This window comes from Mustelus asterias, chromosome 5 (genome assembly GCF_964213995.1).
Source record: "Mustelus asterias chromosome 5, sMusAst1.hap1.1, whole genome shotgun sequence".
Taxonomy (NCBI): domain Eukaryota; kingdom Metazoa; phylum Chordata; class Chondrichthyes; order Carcharhiniformes; family Triakidae; genus Mustelus; species Mustelus asterias.
This window is the reverse complement of record NC_135805.1, coordinates 80,668,712-80,686,010: the sequence shown is the minus strand read 5'-3', so window position 1 is coordinate 80,686,010 and position 17,299 is coordinate 80,668,712. Positions and strand designations below refer to the sequence as shown.

The following is a 17,299-nucleotide window of genomic DNA, read 5'->3' as shown; positions in this document are numbered from 1 at the left end:
GGCCTTCCACCACCTGCCATCGAAACCGATGAAGGGGTGGGGGGGGGGGGTCAGAAATGTTCTGACGAAGGGTCATCTGGACTCAAAATGTTGGCTCTATTCTCTCCCCACAGATGCTGTCAGACCTGCTGTGATTTTCCAGCATTTTCTGTTTTTGTTTCCGATTCCAGCATCTGCACTATTTTATTTTTATCTTACAGTTCTGACCTTGTATTGAGTCTGGGCATTTTTTCAGCTGTAGGATGGCCATCTAAAATAGGTGTTAGAGCCCTCACATGCTCAAATTAAGTAGAAGATATCTGTTTTAGGATCTGTCAGAGGAACTGGACAACCCTGAATGGAGCAGGAATGAGATCCTCACCAATTGGTCAGCACAAAAATATGTGCATTTTAAAGTTTAATGTTGAGCCAGGAGGAGGTGAATATTAGCATTCATCCTCTTCCTTCTCTACTTAACAACAGGCAGAATTCTCTCATGATCCCCCCGCCCCCCCCATTGGTTTCATTGGCAGGGGCGGAAGGCCCAGAAACCGGTTTCACTTTGGCGTGCATTTACAATGGATCCTTCTGCTAATGTCCCCAAAGATGGTTTGGAAAAGTCACCAAAGGCTGGCATAAACCTCATTTGCATCACATTAATGGGATGCAGCTGAAGGCCCGACCACTCACCCTCCCCCCACCACCACCACTGCCACTAGATTTTCCATGAAGGTGACAGGAAAGCCCCCACAGGATCTTGTATTTCAATAAAATCATCTCTCATTCTTCTAAACTGCAATGGATACAGGCTGAACATGTCAATCTTTCTTCATAAGATAAGATCCCCTTCAACACAGATATCAGTCAAGTGAACCTTCTCTGAAGTACTTCAAACATATTTATTTCCTTTCTTATATAAGCAGACCAAAACTGTACACCACTCCAGATGTGGTCTCACCAACGCCCCATACAACTGTCGGAAAATGTCCTTACTTTTATATTCTATTCCCGTTGCAACAATATTTATACTGTAGCTAATGCATTCCTCCTCATACCTAGCCACTAAAATTAAATGTTAAATACCTGGTGACATTACTATCATATATTTTCTTGCATAATCATTTTCAATATAACATATTAATGGTTAATTTGGTGAAAGGATTAAAACTAGTAATAATAATGACACACACAGCTGTGTTTGGCAACGTTGGGTGGGATTCTCCCAAAAAATTTCTAAGTGTAATAATGGTGAGAGTAATGGAGCAATCCGTGCCAATCTCTCAGGCATGCTCTGCACCACAATCTTCCCACACAGTCACTTTTAGTGAGTTTGGAGTTTCGCAATGGGACTGGGGGACTGGGCCCAAACACGCCGATGAGCTCAGCTTCAGAGTGCAGGTGCCATTTCACAAGGACGACCCAAACTCACAGTGCACTGGGAGATCCCCTCCCTCTCTCCCACGGACACCGGAATCCCCCCCCCGCTCATTGGCAGTATGTTCCCTCACCCCGCCTCCCCGACATGTGTCACCAGTATTGGGGCCAGTATTGGTAGTATTGGGGCCCTCTCAATGGGTTTCGCTGCCTGACATGGCACCCATCAAGTTCCCTGACTTTCCCCCCCATCAAGACTGCCTCTCTAATCCACCCCTACTCAGGCCCCAATGCCTCAGCACTGCCCCTGGCACACTGGTGGCACCATTTTAAGTAGACTGACGTTAATCAATGTAAAAGACAGGTACCCAGACAGGAGTAATACATAGTAATAAAGGCATGTATGTGGCAATTGCAGATGACCTATAAGAGACTGGACATGGATGATGTTATGGAGGTGGCAGTTTTGTGATGGAGAGGTTTTGGGGTTAGAAAATCAGTTTGACATTGAATATGTTGATAAAATTGTGAACTGTTCAATTTAAAAAAATTTTTATTTGTGGGTCATGGGTGTCGCAGGCTGGCCAGCATTTATTGCCTACCCCTAGTTGCCCTTGAGAAGATGGTGGTGAGCTGCCTTCTTGAATCGCTGCAGCCCATGTGCTGTCGGTTGACCCACAATGCCATTAGAGAGGGAATTCCAGGATTTTGACCTCGCGGCTATGAAGGAACAGCGATATATTTCCAAGTCAGGATGGTGAGTGGTTTGGAGAGGAACTTGCAGGTGGTGCTGTTCCCATATATCTGCTGCCCTTGACCTTCTAGATGATTTTGATTTGATTTGATTTATGATTGTCACATGTATTAGTTTACAATGAAAAGTATTGTTTCTTGCATGCTATACAGACAAAGCATACCGTTCATAGAGAAGGAAAGGAGAGAGTGCAAAATGTAGTGTTACAGCCATAGCTAGGGTGTAGAGAAAGATCAGTGTGAGATAGGTCCATTCAAAAATCTGATAGTAGCAGGGAAGAAGCTGTTCTTGAATGGTCGTGGGTTTGGAAGGTGCTGTGTAAGGATCTTTGGCAAATTGCTGCAGTGCATCTTGTAGATAGTATACACTGCTGTTACTGAGCGTCGATGGTGGAGGGAGTGGATGTTTGATTTATTCTTCGACTATGGCTGGGCAGGAGCTGCAAGAAGTAGAATTTCTGGTGGGAGCCAAGTTTTGGTTTTCCTAAAATTTAGCTGTAATGTTAATACTCAAGTCATTTAATACAGCATATGTGTAGATTAACACCACATCTGTGTCCACCATGCATCACGAGGAACTTAAATCTCTCGAGTGGAAAAAAGATGTGGGTGTTGTAATTTATAAATCTCTCTGAATATTCATGATCTAGTGAGCTACTGAAATAGTTCAGCGCCTTTAATAGATTCCGACATATGGATGGGTATACTAATGTGGAAAAGTTTATCTACAGCGCAATTGAAATGGATGTCATTAAACAGATGGAAAAAAGCAGACCCTAACAGCATGGTAGAAGTAGTTATTTGTTGTAATTGTGCATCTAAGCAGGCATTTTTATAAAGGTTACATTAAAGAAATACCTGTTTAATCAAAGCTAAAACTAAAATTGAAAATATATTCCAATACTGAGAGGAATAATAACAAATAATGGCCGGCAGTGAGGATGCTACCAATTGCATTCAACAGGACATTAACAGGCTAGAACAAAGAACAAAGAACAATACAGCACAGGAACAGGCCCTTCGGCCCTCCAAGCCCGCGCCGCTCCCCGGTCCAGGATTGAATCCTGAATCCAGGATCCCCGCCCAATTTTCCAGCCTATCTACATACCAATATCCTATCCACCGAGCTGTCCCTCACAGCTACGATGCTTTGTTCATTACAACCTATTAACTCACCCCCACCCCCCTATTCCAGACCATGTGATCTCCAGGGAGAGGCGAAAACCCAGAGTGAAAAACCCCAGGGCCAATATGGGGAAAAAAAAAATCTGGGAAATTCCTCTCCGACCCCCTGAGGCGATCGAAACGAGTCCAGGAGATCACAATGGCCCTGATCGGAAAATGCTTCCCAACCCTAGTCATTTCCACTTCCACGAACACCATATGAATTCCCTGCCCCCGAGACAGGTTCCCAACTATCCGCAGTCTCGCTCTGTACTGGCACCAGCAAGATGATCATAGAATGAAGCCTTGAAACGAGAAACCAGGAACAATTAGCCCGCGCCGCTCCCTGGTCCAAACTAGACCACTCTTTTGTATCCCTCCATTCCCACTCCGTTCATATAGCTGTCTAGATAAGTCTTAAACGTTCCCAGTGTGTCCGCCTCCACCACCTTGCCCGGCAACACATTCCAGGCCCCCACGACCCTCTGTGTGAAATATGTCCTTCTGATATCTGTGTTAAACCTCCCCCCCTTCACCTTGAACCTATGACCCCTCGTGAACGTCACCACCGACCCGGGGAAAAGCTTCCCACCGTTCACCCTATCTATGCCTTTCATAATTTTATACACCTCTATTAAGTCTCCCCTCATCCTCCGTCTTTCCAAGGAGAACAACCCCAGTTTCCCCAATCTCTCCTCATAACCAAGCCCCTCCATACCAGGCAACATCCTGGTAAACCTCCTCTGTACTCTCTCCAAAGCCTCCACGTCCTGGTAGTGTGGCGACCAGAACTGGACGCAGTATTCCAAATGCGGCCGAACCAACGTTCTATACATCTGCAACATCAGACCCCAACTTTTATACTCTATGCCCCGTCCTATAAAGGCAAGCATGCCATATGCCTTCTTCACCACCTTCTCCACCTGTGACGTCACCTTCAAAGATCTGTGGACTTGCACACCCAGGTCCCTCTGCGTCTCTACACCCTTTATGGTTCTTCCATTTATCGTGTAGCTCCTCCCTACATTATTCCCACCAAAATGCATCACTTCGCATTTATCAGGATTGAACTCCATCTGCCATTTCCTTGCCCAAATTTCCAGCCTATCTATATCCTTCTGTAGCCTCTGACAATGTTCCTCACTATCTGCAAGTCCTGCCAGTTTTGTGTCGTCCGCAAACTTACTGATCACCTAGCAGATGTTTGTTTGACATCACCCAGGTCAAAAGAGCCTGCTTGATTGGCAGCCAATCCACTACCTTAAACATTCACTTCCTCCACCACCATTGCACAGAGACAGTAGTGTGTACCATCTACAAGATGCAATGCAGCAACTTCACCAAGGCTCCTTTAACAGAGTCTTCCAAACTCTCAATCTCGACCATCTAGGAAGACAAGGGCAGTGAACATATGGTGGTACTATGACCTGTACATTCCCCTTCAAGTCAGACCCCACCCTGACTTGTAAATATACCACTATTCCTTTACCATTGCTGGGTCAAAATCCTGGAGCTGCCTAACTAACAACAGTGTGGGTGTAGCTATATTACGTGAACTGCAGTGATTCAAGAAGGTGGCTCCTCACCATATTCTCAAGGGCAGTGTGGGTTGGGCAATAAATGCTGGTATTGCCAGTGATGCCCACATCCCGTGAATGAATATGGGAATGTCAGCCGTGATGCTCTGTGTGCGAGGCTCACAGGCTTGAGCATGCAGTCATTAGGGAATGCTGGGTACAATTTAATCCTTACCACTTCCGAATTAAGCATTGCCTAGAGGAGGAGCTGAGTCTAAAGGGTAGGATCACACTCTTGTAACAGGGCCTTGCGTCTCTCCTCCATTTATCTCAATGGAAGGCAAATTGGGCAACCAGTATTGTGCACATGCGACCATCCCTGCCCCCTGCCCAGATGGTCCTTAATACACAGGCACTAAAGATAAACCTGGAGACTGTTCCTCAGTGGAAGAATTCTTCTTCCAAAAAAACCGCCATACAGAACTCGGAACATTAACCCCATTTCTCTCTCCACAGATGCTGCCAGACCTCTTGGGTTTTTCCAGCACCTTCTATGTTTGTTTCAGATCTCCAGCATTTTGAGTGACTTCTCTTGCCTGTTTGTTTCTGTCATAATTATTTCACCCCCATCTCCGGCAGCATTCACATCATTTGCAGAGGTTCTGGTAAAAGGTCATAGACCTCAAACATTAGCTCTGCTTTTCTCTCTTCACAGATGCCACCAGAACTGCTGTGTATTTCCATAATTTTCTGTTTTTTATTACATTAGGTGAACAATGGCTCCTAAGAATTGATCTGCTCAGGAAAGTACGATGAGCTGAGGGAATTGTAATTCCGGAGATATTGTGGGAAATGCGAATATTATCTAATTGCTTGTTGTGGAGAGAGAACAGAGCCAACGTTTCCTGCCCTTTTGGCTAAGATCAAGCCCAAGATAGGGTGCAATACCTTATCTTGTCAGCATGGATCTTGTTTGTCTCTCTTGTGGTAACCATGAATTTTAAGTTGGTGGGGGAAGCGTGGGTGGTTGCGGTGAGTCTGGCAGAAAATAGCTCTTGGAGCTACTTTATGGTTCTGCTTGTAATATGATTTGGATTATTTTGTCTGTCATGCTGATATGTTTTGCTGGAGTATGATTGACAATAATTTTGATCATGTGGAAAGTTATGCTGTAACAATAAATTGACATAGTTTTCATGTGATTGTAGAGTATTACTAATTGAAAAGGAGGACAGAAAAATTATATAATGAATGAGGAAGGAAATGGATTGTTGACACACACAATCTGTGGCCCAAACACATTAAATGTTATAAAGATTCTTCCTTACATCTCAAGTTGTTGTTAAACTATCAGTGACAATGGGACTGCTCAAAAAAACATGCAAACTCAACACAGTCGCCCAAGGCCAGAATCAAACCCTGGTCCCTGGCACTGTGAGGCAGCAGTGCTACTGCTGTGGGGTGGCACGGTGGCACAGTAGTTAGCACTGCTGCCTCACAGAGCCAGGGACCTGGGTTCAATTCCGGCCTCAGGTCACTGTCTGTGTGGAGTTTGCACATTCTCCTCGTGCCTGCATGGGTTTCCTCTGCGTGCTCCGATTTCCTTCCACAGTCCAAAGACGTGCAGGTTAGGTTCATTGGCCATGCTAAATTGACCCTAGTGTCAGGGGATTAGTAGGGTAAATATGTGGGGTTGCGGGAATAGGGCCTGGGTGGGATTGTGATCGGTGCAGACTTGATGGGCTGAATGGCCTCCTACTGCACTGTAGGGATTTTATGGTTCTATGATTCTATGCTAACCACAATGCCACTGTGGCACCCCATCCACAAACATTCACTCCCTCCACTACTGATGCACAGTGACAACAGTGAGTACCATCTACTGGATGCACTGCAGGAACTCACCAAGGCTTCTTTGACAGCATCTACTAAATCCATAACCACTATCATCTACCATCTAAAAAGGACAAAGGAAGCTGGTGCATGGGGTTACCAACACCTGGAAGTTCCTCTCCAAGTCATTCACTATCCTGACTTGGAAATATATTGCTGTTGTTGGATCAAAATCCTGGAACTCCATTCCAAATAGCACTGTGGGTGTACCTACACCACGTGACCTGCAGCAGTTCAAGAAGGTGACACATCACCACCTTCTCAAGGGCAATTAGGGATGGGCAATAATTGCTGGTCCAGCCAGCGACGCCCACATCCCATGAATGCATAAAAAAAGTGGCTGTTGGCTAACACAGGAATAATGAACAAAAGGCAAATGAATATCGAGCACTGCTTCTGTAACTATTTCATAATTAGTAATATATTTGCAATGCAATCTACAGTAATTCCTAAATAAACTACATTTGCTCAATTTTATTAACAGTACACTTTTTATTTTGGTGCAGAAGTGGCACATGAATCCTGAAGTTACACTTTATACAAAAAGTTGCTGAATACAATACAGCCATGCCCATCTGCAAGCAATAGTTAATAATTAAATGTCCTGTTTTGCCAAGTTGCATACCTTGTTGGGTTGTAAACTGATTACATCTAACAATGTGTATTATAGTTATTTTCCCCTCCAAATCGACCTTCAACTTCAAAATAAAAGACTGGTAAACACAGAATTTTCCCAATTTTGGACAAATGGCTGATGGCATTGCGTCCATTTAGAAAAACATTCACTCTGACATGTAACTGGATTCATTGATAGAAAAGGACACTTTCTCAAGTCCACACAGGGAACTTGCAGACCTGAACGTTTGTTTTTAACTCTTTTTTTTATTCCAAAAAATGAGTTTTAAGTCAGTCATTGGCCTTTAAAAGAAATGTTGGAGCTTTAACTTAATTTTTGAGTGCAAGTAAAGTTGACAAAAGGATTAATCCTGAAATAGTGCATATGGAGTCATTTAAAGTTGACAGTTATTTATGGTCTTGTGATTTGATTAGATGGTGCTCTACATTTTACTGCAAAGCTTTGACAACCAGTAAGAGTACAGTTAAATACAGTGGGTGGGTAGCTATAAATGCCCTCCCACTGGCAGCTGACTTCTCCCATGGCTATGCATTAACCAAGTGCTTTAATCAATTTTCACATGGTGACTGAATACAAGCAAATCTATCGGTGAATCTACAGATAGCTTGGCTAAGCAAGCATGTACAACACATTATTTGTTTAGAATCTGAAGCTTCAGCAAGAAAAGCAAGCTTTGTAGATGAAACAAATTTAGTCGGAGCTCAAAAGGAAACTGCTCAGAGAAAATAAATATGTTTAATTATCTTTCCATACACATGAACTTGTCTTGATAGATGTTCTCTTATTTTTGTTAATTAAAATGCAAATGAATTTGTTTCCCGGGTGTAAATTTCAGTGCCCTGTGATACTTAAGGACCACATTGGGCTACAGGCTATAGAATAAATTTAGGCTCAGGCGGTTAAAGATTAACAAGGCAGCATGGCAAGACACTTGGCTACAATGAGGAGAATTTCATTTTGATTGATGAATTGTTACATGCGTTAAATATTAACTACTATAAATAATGAAACTGAGGCTTATCTGTAGAAGCCTTTTCTATCACTTAGGTTACCATTGATTCAAATAAAAGGAAAATTTGAAAATACTCATAACAGTGACTCAATAAATTTGTCAACAAGAGTGACAGCCTGAGTTTCGGTGAATGGCAAAATAAGTAAAAGTTTTATCTGACCAATAACTTGAAGGGCACATAAGCCTTTCAGCAAACATGCAAAGGTTGGCGCCAATTACAGCTCGCAACTAAGAAGGATAGAGTGACATTTGAACCGTTAAGAAGATATTTCTTTTTTGTATTGAGGACTGGAATTTATATTATGCCATTGGAAATAATAGGAATTCCTGGGCTGCTTGAATTAGGTCAGCATGGACTGGGGCTACGCAAGGATGCAGATCAAGTGGAATCTAAATGAAGCCACTCTTATTAACTGTTGCAATTTAGATGAAAATTAAAGAAGTTGCTTAAAGATATCGATTTTAACTGCTGTCTCCAAGACCATTAACAGTGGCAACAGCTGTTATGCATCAATTATTATCAACTGGAAGACATTTTAGGAAAATGCTTAGAAGTGGATATAGGGGTAGCTGAAACATTTCAGTCATTACATTGGACGGAGCAGATAAAAATCAAGGAGATAGAAAGCAGCGAACATTCCTTTACCCAAATGTATACATTGATGCACTTTCATTGATGGCATCTGTTGAGAAGTGGTGAGCTGTGCTCTCCTGATCTTCTGATAAACTGAATAAGAGAATTGGGTTGTGGCTTCTATATGCAGAAAGGATGGACATACAAGTTTTTAAGGAGGATGCACCATGTTCTTATTCAAAGCAATTGAAAAACTTAAACTGATTCTGTTTCCTTTACAGAGAATCCTGAGAAGACCGCTTTGTATTTCGTGTCTGGGGTGTGCATCGGACTGATTCTAACACTGTGTGCTTTGGTAGTGAGGATATCCTGCCGGACAGATTTTAGGAAATCAACGGTCAAGGCTGCAAATGAGGAGGATAGTAATGATGACGATGACAGTGATGATGATAACTCTGATACTACTTCCGATCTATCTGCCAGGCGGCACCGCCGCTTCGAGAGAACTTTAAACATGAACGTTTTTACCTCAGCAGAAGAACTGGAACGGGCACAGAGGTTGGAAGAGAGAGAACGGATAATTCGGGAGATTTGGATGAACGGCCAGCCAGACATTCCTGCCACTAGGAGTTTGAATCGCTATTACTAATGTGTCATCTAGGTCTGCAATTTTGATATGGTAATGGTTTGGAAGACATGATGGTGCTTTCAGCACCCACCAGCTGTTTGTGACTGGAACTATAGTTATCCTCAGCTCTGGGTGCATCTCCAGAGCCGTAACTGGAGTAAAGAACCTTAATTTCAATAAGCATTTGAAAGAACTTCTCCAAGTATTCAAGCCAATTTGTCCTCCTTAATAACTGAAGAATGAATTGTTACCAGTATCCACTAAATGACCTCAGCCTTAATTCATCAAGGAATTTATCTTATTTAACAAGTTTGTAGATTTATTTTCCAGTGGCAAATCTGAACTGGTGCCTCAGGGATAAAATCCTGTTATTTTATGTGTTAAAGTTTAATTGTGAATTTTCATGTTTTGCTGGATATACAACATTTGAGGGAACAAAAGCCTCAAAGAGGTTGAATAGTGATTTTCAGAGAAATACTCATGAATGTGCCTTTGCGTTTCCAACTTGTTTGTTGCTGTTGATTGGAAAGTCCTTGCAGAAAACATTTTATTGCATCAACAAAACTTTATAAATGACCAAATCAGGATGTATGAATGTAATATACCAAAGGTTAGTTGGACAAGACCAAAGCGTGATCTTCTCTTGGATAAAGATTTACAAAAGGAAATGCTTATTCTGAATGTTACTATTCTCCTAGGATCTCACCATTGAAATTGGTGAGAACTGTGACAAAGTGCGCACAAATAAGAGTCAGCTTGCCCAGTTTTCTGAGCATCAATTTTTAGTCCCGGAGGGTGATAAAAAGAAATAATGCACATGCTAGAAAACTGAAAGAAAAAGAAAAATGCTAGAAAGAGAAGGTCTGGTGAACATCAAAATATTTTTCGACTTCAGATCCTGACTTGCTGTGTATTTCTAGTACTTTCCATTGGTGACATGAGTCACATCAATATTTCAGTATACTCAGACTGAAGAATTGTTAAGCGTTTATGCTCAGCTTTTTTGACATACAGGAGAACTGAGTATACAGTCATGCAGTGTGGTTTCATTTGTGACTGCTATAGACAGTTCCAGTGAAAAAAAAATCCAGAAAATCAGATTGACCAGAATCTCTCTTTGACATTCCATTAAAGATTTGTGATGGGTTAACAAGGTTTGTATATTCAGAACCTTAAGCCACAAAACCATGACAAAAATACTTGATATTTTACTGTGTAAAAAAATGTTGTAATTTTAAAACACAAGAGAAAACTATTAAAGCTTTCCAAATGCAAATTGTTTTCTGTTCTTTTAACGGTCAGATTGATTGGGCCTGGATCAATACCAAATCAGAGTGTGGCTGCACTAAGATATGTGAAAACCTGAACAAACCTGGTGGTTCTTCAAAAGCACCCAATCGCAGCATTTCATGCTTTAGGTAATATGAAACATGAAAGAAGTCATGCCAAGGAAAGACAAAGGTTGCCCAATTGAGGTAGTTCTTCCCCATGCCTTTTACCTAATCCTCACACCAAGGGAACACACAAGGCAGAATTCTTCCATCCCGGTACTAAGGGTGGAATTATACAGCTCCCCACGGCAAGTTTTCTTGTGGTGGAGGTGGCTCACTACTGGCCACCAGTAGGATATTCCGATCCTGTTGATGTCGATGGTGACTTGCATTCCTTGTCTATGCTGCCGTCAGTGACTCAAATTCGACTTCGACAAGACTGGAAGATCCTGCTGGCAGAAAGGGCTGGAGAATTCAACTCTAAATCCCGTGGCGGGGGCAGGAACATGGAGTATTTCCCACTGCGGAGGCCAGCAAGAAAGCATGCCAAACTTTCCAGCTCGGACCTCATTAATTATGCAGCTGGGGGTTTTGCATCGTATTCTGTGGCGGGCAAACCTGGATGGTGAATAGTCTTCTATCCTATCCAGGTGCCAGGAACATTCTGAGGACACTGAATCTGGATGGTCCAACTCCAGATGCTCCAACTGCTCTGGTGTCCGGGATCCAGGGCTGCTGACGGCCTCCATCCTGAACTCCAAAGACAGCCCAGATTTTGTTCAGGTGGGTCCTGACATCAGCAAGCCAAGTTGATCCAAATGGGTTTTGCACTGGTGTGTTTACCCATTGGCACCGTGGAGAATCGGGCATTGGCGGAGGGAGATTCTGCTCGGGCATTCAATTAGAGGGATGCAAATGAGGTTCACGCCATCCTCCAGCGGGTTTCCCAATCCGCCATACTGGTCACCAGTGGGAGATCCCATAGGATATTCACACCGACATAAAACTGAATTTGGGCCTCCTGCTGAATTATTCCACCCCCCTCCCCCCGCTCCCCCCCACATCTGAAGCTGCCGATGGAGACTTGAGAGAATTACACCCACAGTTTCCCATGTACAGCAGCCTGAAAAATCAATTCTTCAATAAAATTACAATGCAACTGCCACAGAACTACTGGATTTCCTCCTCATCGTTAAAACTGAATTTGACCTGACATCATCTTGAGATGTCGAACTCTTTGCCGCAGAAGGCTGTGGAGGCCAGGTCATTGAGTGTCTTTAAGACAGAGATAGGTTCTTGATTAATAAGGGGATCAGGGGTTATGGGGAAAAGGCAGGAGAATGGGGATGAGAAAAATATCAGCCGTGAGTGAATAGTGGAGCAGACTTGATGGGCCGAGTGGCCTAGTTCTGCTCCTATGTCTTATGGTCTTACGTAAACCTTTACAGTCCAATAAGTAAAAATAGATTGGTAAAATGATCTAGCTTCTGATTGAATTGTTGGACAATACAAAAGTGTTCTTGGTGTCGATCCAATGATGAGACTTCAGTAGGAACTCTTTTGCGTTGTTCCTTGGAACTTGATAGATTCCTATTCATGAGATGGATATGTGTATTAGATAGAGGGTTGGGTCTGATGTAGGCGAGAGGGAGACTATCACCAGGGCCTAAAGTGGAGGGTGATGCTGCTTCTGCAGGCAGCAGGACCAAATAACAAGTCCCTCTAAGGAGAGGCACTGAGATAAGGTGGGGGGGGTCATTGTTCCATAATATCAGTGAGAGTCCTCAGAGTGTGGAACCAGCCGTATAAACTGCAGTCTGCTTGGGGAGATGGGCAGTGGGGGATAGGAGTAGAGGTGGAGGGGGCAATTAGGAGGCCCCCTACAGACCCTGCTATAGTGCACCTGGTCAAGTGCCCACACAGGTGGGTGGGAAGGGGGAGGCAGGCCATTAATTGATCACTTAAGTTGCTTGATTAGGTTCTGGCTGGGTGGGCTGTCCACCACCTCTCTGCTGCTGACAAAATGGCATGATGGTGCTGGGCACCCACCAGCAACTTTACCAGCTTTCCCAACCTGTCCCTAATGGTCCGGGTAAAATTCAGTCTGTAAATTCTGCATGTTTCCAACTCCCAACTATGATTTGAGTTAACTGATATCATAACTGCTTCTGTTTGTAACTACTGAAATCAATGGATGTTAAAATGGCTGCTATTCTATTCATCATCTAATAGCAGTTAATCTTTTGTTCGAAAGTTTCCTTTTATGCACAGTTAGCAGTCACATTGGAGATTACCTTGATTGTGTGATAGGAACATTACAGCTCATGCTTTGGGGTGCAACTCAATAACAGCAGGATACTACTGTTTTTACAGTATTGTTCATGAAGACAGTTAATAAGCTGAAATATGATGCTCATTGCACCACATATGGAAATGTCCCTGAAAATCCCTGGGATATGATCCTAAATGGTTCACTCAGAACGTGCCCACTGACGTCCCCTGTATGGACCTTACCAGATTGTAGAGAGTCAATGTGACAACACCCCATTTATATGGGACAGGCAGATACCGGCAACATTGCAGACACATCCCTCATGCTCACCTTCCCTAGGCAACAACAAAATCTGGCACGTTAGAGGGATTTCTCCAGCCCTCTCTCAACACCCACATTCCCCATTCCCCCCCCACTGCAGACTCCAGCCATGTTGTATGTCTAGACTGCTTGTCTGGTTTACATCTTTTTTGGGGAGGGGTGGGTGGGAGGGGACAGGTGTGGGGATCACTTCTGCCCACCAAGGAGGTCAGAATGCCTCATCATTTTGTGTTTTGCAGTCTTCGGTCTCAGGCTGTGTCTTGAAAGAACTGGGGAAGAGAAAACTTTGGTGTCGGGAGTATCTGCCCCTTACATGGCAGTCCAGAAAAAAAATGAGAAAAAAACTGGGTTCAACTGAGTCCCTTATGCTTTCCAGTGGGTTACACTGACCTCTCGTTGTGATTCATTCCACTGGGAGACAGAATTCCCAAAGACTTTAAAGGTTAAATTTTTTAAATCCATTTACTGCTGCAGTAGCTGTGAGTGTTGATTTCAGTTTGCATGTCTCTGCTGAATAAAAAAACAATCTGGGCAGTCACTAATCAAGTTTGAACATCTGGATCCAATTACACTTACAGCGGCTGCTTAATTGACTACACAGTTAATTTAAAAATTCAAATTTGTAATACTTGGTTCAGATACTTGGTTATGATATTCACCAACTGTGAGCCTGGCTCACTATTACTAATTTGCAATTCAGGAGTTTTGTCTCATATGATACATTATTACCGCTTCTTCCCAAATGACAAACTTTAAATGGAAAGTGAAGTTGTTTTAAAATTCGTGAGATTATATTTGCTGGATAAAAATAGTTTTTAAGAATATTACTTGCGCACAGGCATCTCCTGCTGCCTTGCTGAGCCACACAAAACAGGGGGCTCTTAAATTCGATCCCCTTCCTCCACAGGGTTGCCTAGTCCCAGCCAGGCTGCAGGAAGTGCTATAGTTGGCCATTGGATTCCCCAAGTTAGGGGGAACAAAATAAACCTGTTCCAAACTGAAATCCAATCACTCCTGTGGAAACCACAGGAATATGGACAAAGGGATAAGCAGGGTATCACTCTCTGAACAGCCTATGAACTCACTGTTTAGGACTGTCCTGAAGAATGTTCACTTTTGTGAATTACTGGCGAGCTCTTGGCATCTGTACCACAGCGTGAGAAGTGGAGGAAATTAATAGTAACGTTATGGCATTACATCAACTTGGTTCTTGAAACCGGTCCCATTTTTAAGTATGATTGGTCAAGTGCCATTTAATTCATAATGCTTCCCTGAGGAATAATAATAAAGCATTGTCGCTGGAGATAAATACAACTAAAAAGCTATTGTTTCACCGCTTGAATAAATTGAATGGAACAAAGCAGAAAAAGCCATTCAGGTAGGGGCTGCAGGCACAGCAGTCTTTAAATGGCAGATCTTGCTGCGCTGCTGCCATCTCCTATCATTGGCTCCGGCAGTCATTTCCTATCTTCTTGCCAGATGTCAGTGACTTCCTGTGACCTGTTGACATTACGATGTCCAGCAGCTAATTCCGGATAAATTAAAATGAACAAAAAAAGGAGAATGCTTTCAGAGGTTCTTTGCTCTATCTTTTAACTGGAAGCACATGGAACAAGCAATGTGAGGCGAACATTTATATTGTAAAACATAGATGTATTCATTTAATCAATAGGGCAGCACGGTGGCATAGTGGTTAGCACTGCTGCCTCATAGTGCCAGGGATCCGGGTTCAATTCCAGCCTCGGGTGACTGTGTGGAGTTTGGACATTCTCCCCGTGTCTGCATGGGTTTCCTCCGGGTGCTCCAGCTTCCACACTCTAAAGATGTGTGGGTTAGGTTTATTGGCCATGCTAAATTGCTCCTTAGTGTCAGGGGGTTTAGCAGGTTAAATATGTGGGGTTACTGGGATAGGGCCTGGGTGGGATTGTGGTCGGTGCAGACTCGATGGGCCAAATGGCCTCCTTCTGCACTGTAGGGATTCTATGATGATTCTATGATTCTAATACATTTATTTATTTAAGGGTGTTCAACCTCTCCATTCTGAACAAAACTTTTACAAAGTTCTTGAATCTATCAAACAAACTGCAATGTTTTTTATTTTATGTTTTGATTTGTTTTCTTTTGAAGGGACATAATGTAGTAGCATCAAAGTTCATTATGATATGGAACAGTTGACATACAAGCTTTTTTTTTCTGCTGAACTTATGCTTTGGTTTATGTCTGTTATTGTTTCCAGTGCAATTTGCTTTCAATTCATTCAGACTTTTCCCCTGCATTACAAATGCCATATATCCTTCCATTAAATCCATGCTCTAAAGTTATTCTGAATTGTGCTATAGAGTGTTGTCTTGTGGGGGGAAATGATGCATTTTTATCTTGTTCAGATTATAGATTAAATAGGCCTGATAACTGGGAATGATTAATGGTCAAAACAGTTGCTCTCAATTATCCTGAAACACATTCTAATTAAATGATTCCATTCACCTAATTTATATTCTGCATGAAGCAAAAGAGATGTGGCAAAAATCTATAGGTGCTGCTTTCAATGTTGATTGGGGTCAGCAATAGGCTAATTATTGGTAGAGCATGGATGGGTGTCCATGCTACCAGCGGTACAGTGGGGTACCTGCTGAAGGAGGGCTCAAATTACAGCTGCCATGTATTGACCCATTAAAGAATGTCAGGGCCCGATCCCAGAAAGCATCTACTCTTTCTCCTTTAGTCCTCTTTGATAAGGCAACAATAACAAAAATACTTCAACTGGTGTCTTCAGAAGTCCAAACTCTGACCACCCCCCCCCCCCCCCCCCCGCCCCTTCCCCCACCCCGCTCCCCAAGGCAGGTTCTATTTGAAGTGATGGTATGCCTGGCCCTGCTTGGCCTAATAACTGCCACTCATTCAAAAAGTAGATTGGAGAATCAAGCACTTTTATGCTGGAATGTCCATGGGCTTCAGCACCTTGATGTCGGGAGTAAATAGGATTCCTGAGCCTGCACTTGCTGGAATTGAGAGTGGCAGCACAATCCTCCAGGAAGCTGTTTCCGAATTAGCCGCCTCTGTACTCACTGTCCAATTAAGGATGGCAGCAGTTTTTCACAGCTGAAGGACTTACCAGAGTGCTGGCAGTTCAGGAGCTTTGTTGTTCCACCAAGAGGGGTGGAGACTACTAAGGTAGGTGGGGACAGTGAGCGCACCTCAACATGAAGGCAAGTCACTGACCAACACAGAAGAGCTGTTTTGAATGCCCCAAAGCCGGTAAGGACTCTCCTCTGCAGAATTGGATTGGATTGTGCCTTTCATCCATGTGACCTTGTCAATTGGGCAAGCTCTATTATGCTTGACCTCCTTTGCCAACCTTCGAGTGTGTCTTCTCCTTGCAGCTGCAGCTTCAGCAATGGCCACCGCGAGCAATGCCGCTGCTGAGCTGGCGGCTCTCTGACAGTGCCAGCAGCATCTGGAAGTGGACCGCTGTCCAATTGGATAGCAGCCCTACTGGCAACCTCTGAATTGGCCAACGCTGCCCCAGGACTGCTGGCCACTGAAGCGGTGTTGTGTCCTGTTTTTAACCCTGGAGAAAGTACTTTTTCCATATCAACAACAAACAACATATTTATGTTGTGTCTGTAGTGTAATGAAACACCTCAAGGCATTTCACAGGAGCATTATATAACAAAAGATGATACCGAGCCGCATAAGGAGATAACAGGACAGATATCATATAATCAAAAGCTCGGTCAAAGAGGTGGAAGAGAAGCCGAAAGGCGGAGGGGGAAAGATTTCAGATACTGAGGCCTTGGCAACTGAATGTGTGGCCACCATAGTGGACAGATTAAAATCTGATCTGCACAAGAGGCCAGAATTAGAGCAGAGCAGATATCTTGGATTATCTTAAGTTTGTGCAACT

At 43.3% G+C, this 17,299-nt stretch overlaps 1 protein-coding gene across 2 annotated transcripts in view; it reads left to right on the top strand.

Moving 5' to 3' along the window:
- Positions 1-10,804, top strand: part of LOC144493630 (protein eva-1 homolog A-like) — a 298,521-nt gene extending 287,717 nt beyond the window's left edge. For both annotated transcript variants that reach the window (XM_078212884.1, XM_078212885.1), the window contains one exon: positions 9,185-10,804. In XM_078212884.1, the coding sequence (XP_078069010.1) occupies positions 9,185-9,552 (368 nt within the window). In that variant the 3' untranslated portion in view covers positions 9,553-10,804. The remainder of the gene's footprint in view (positions 1-9,184) is intronic.
- The last annotated feature ends 6,495 nt before the right edge of the window (positions 10,805-17,299 follow it).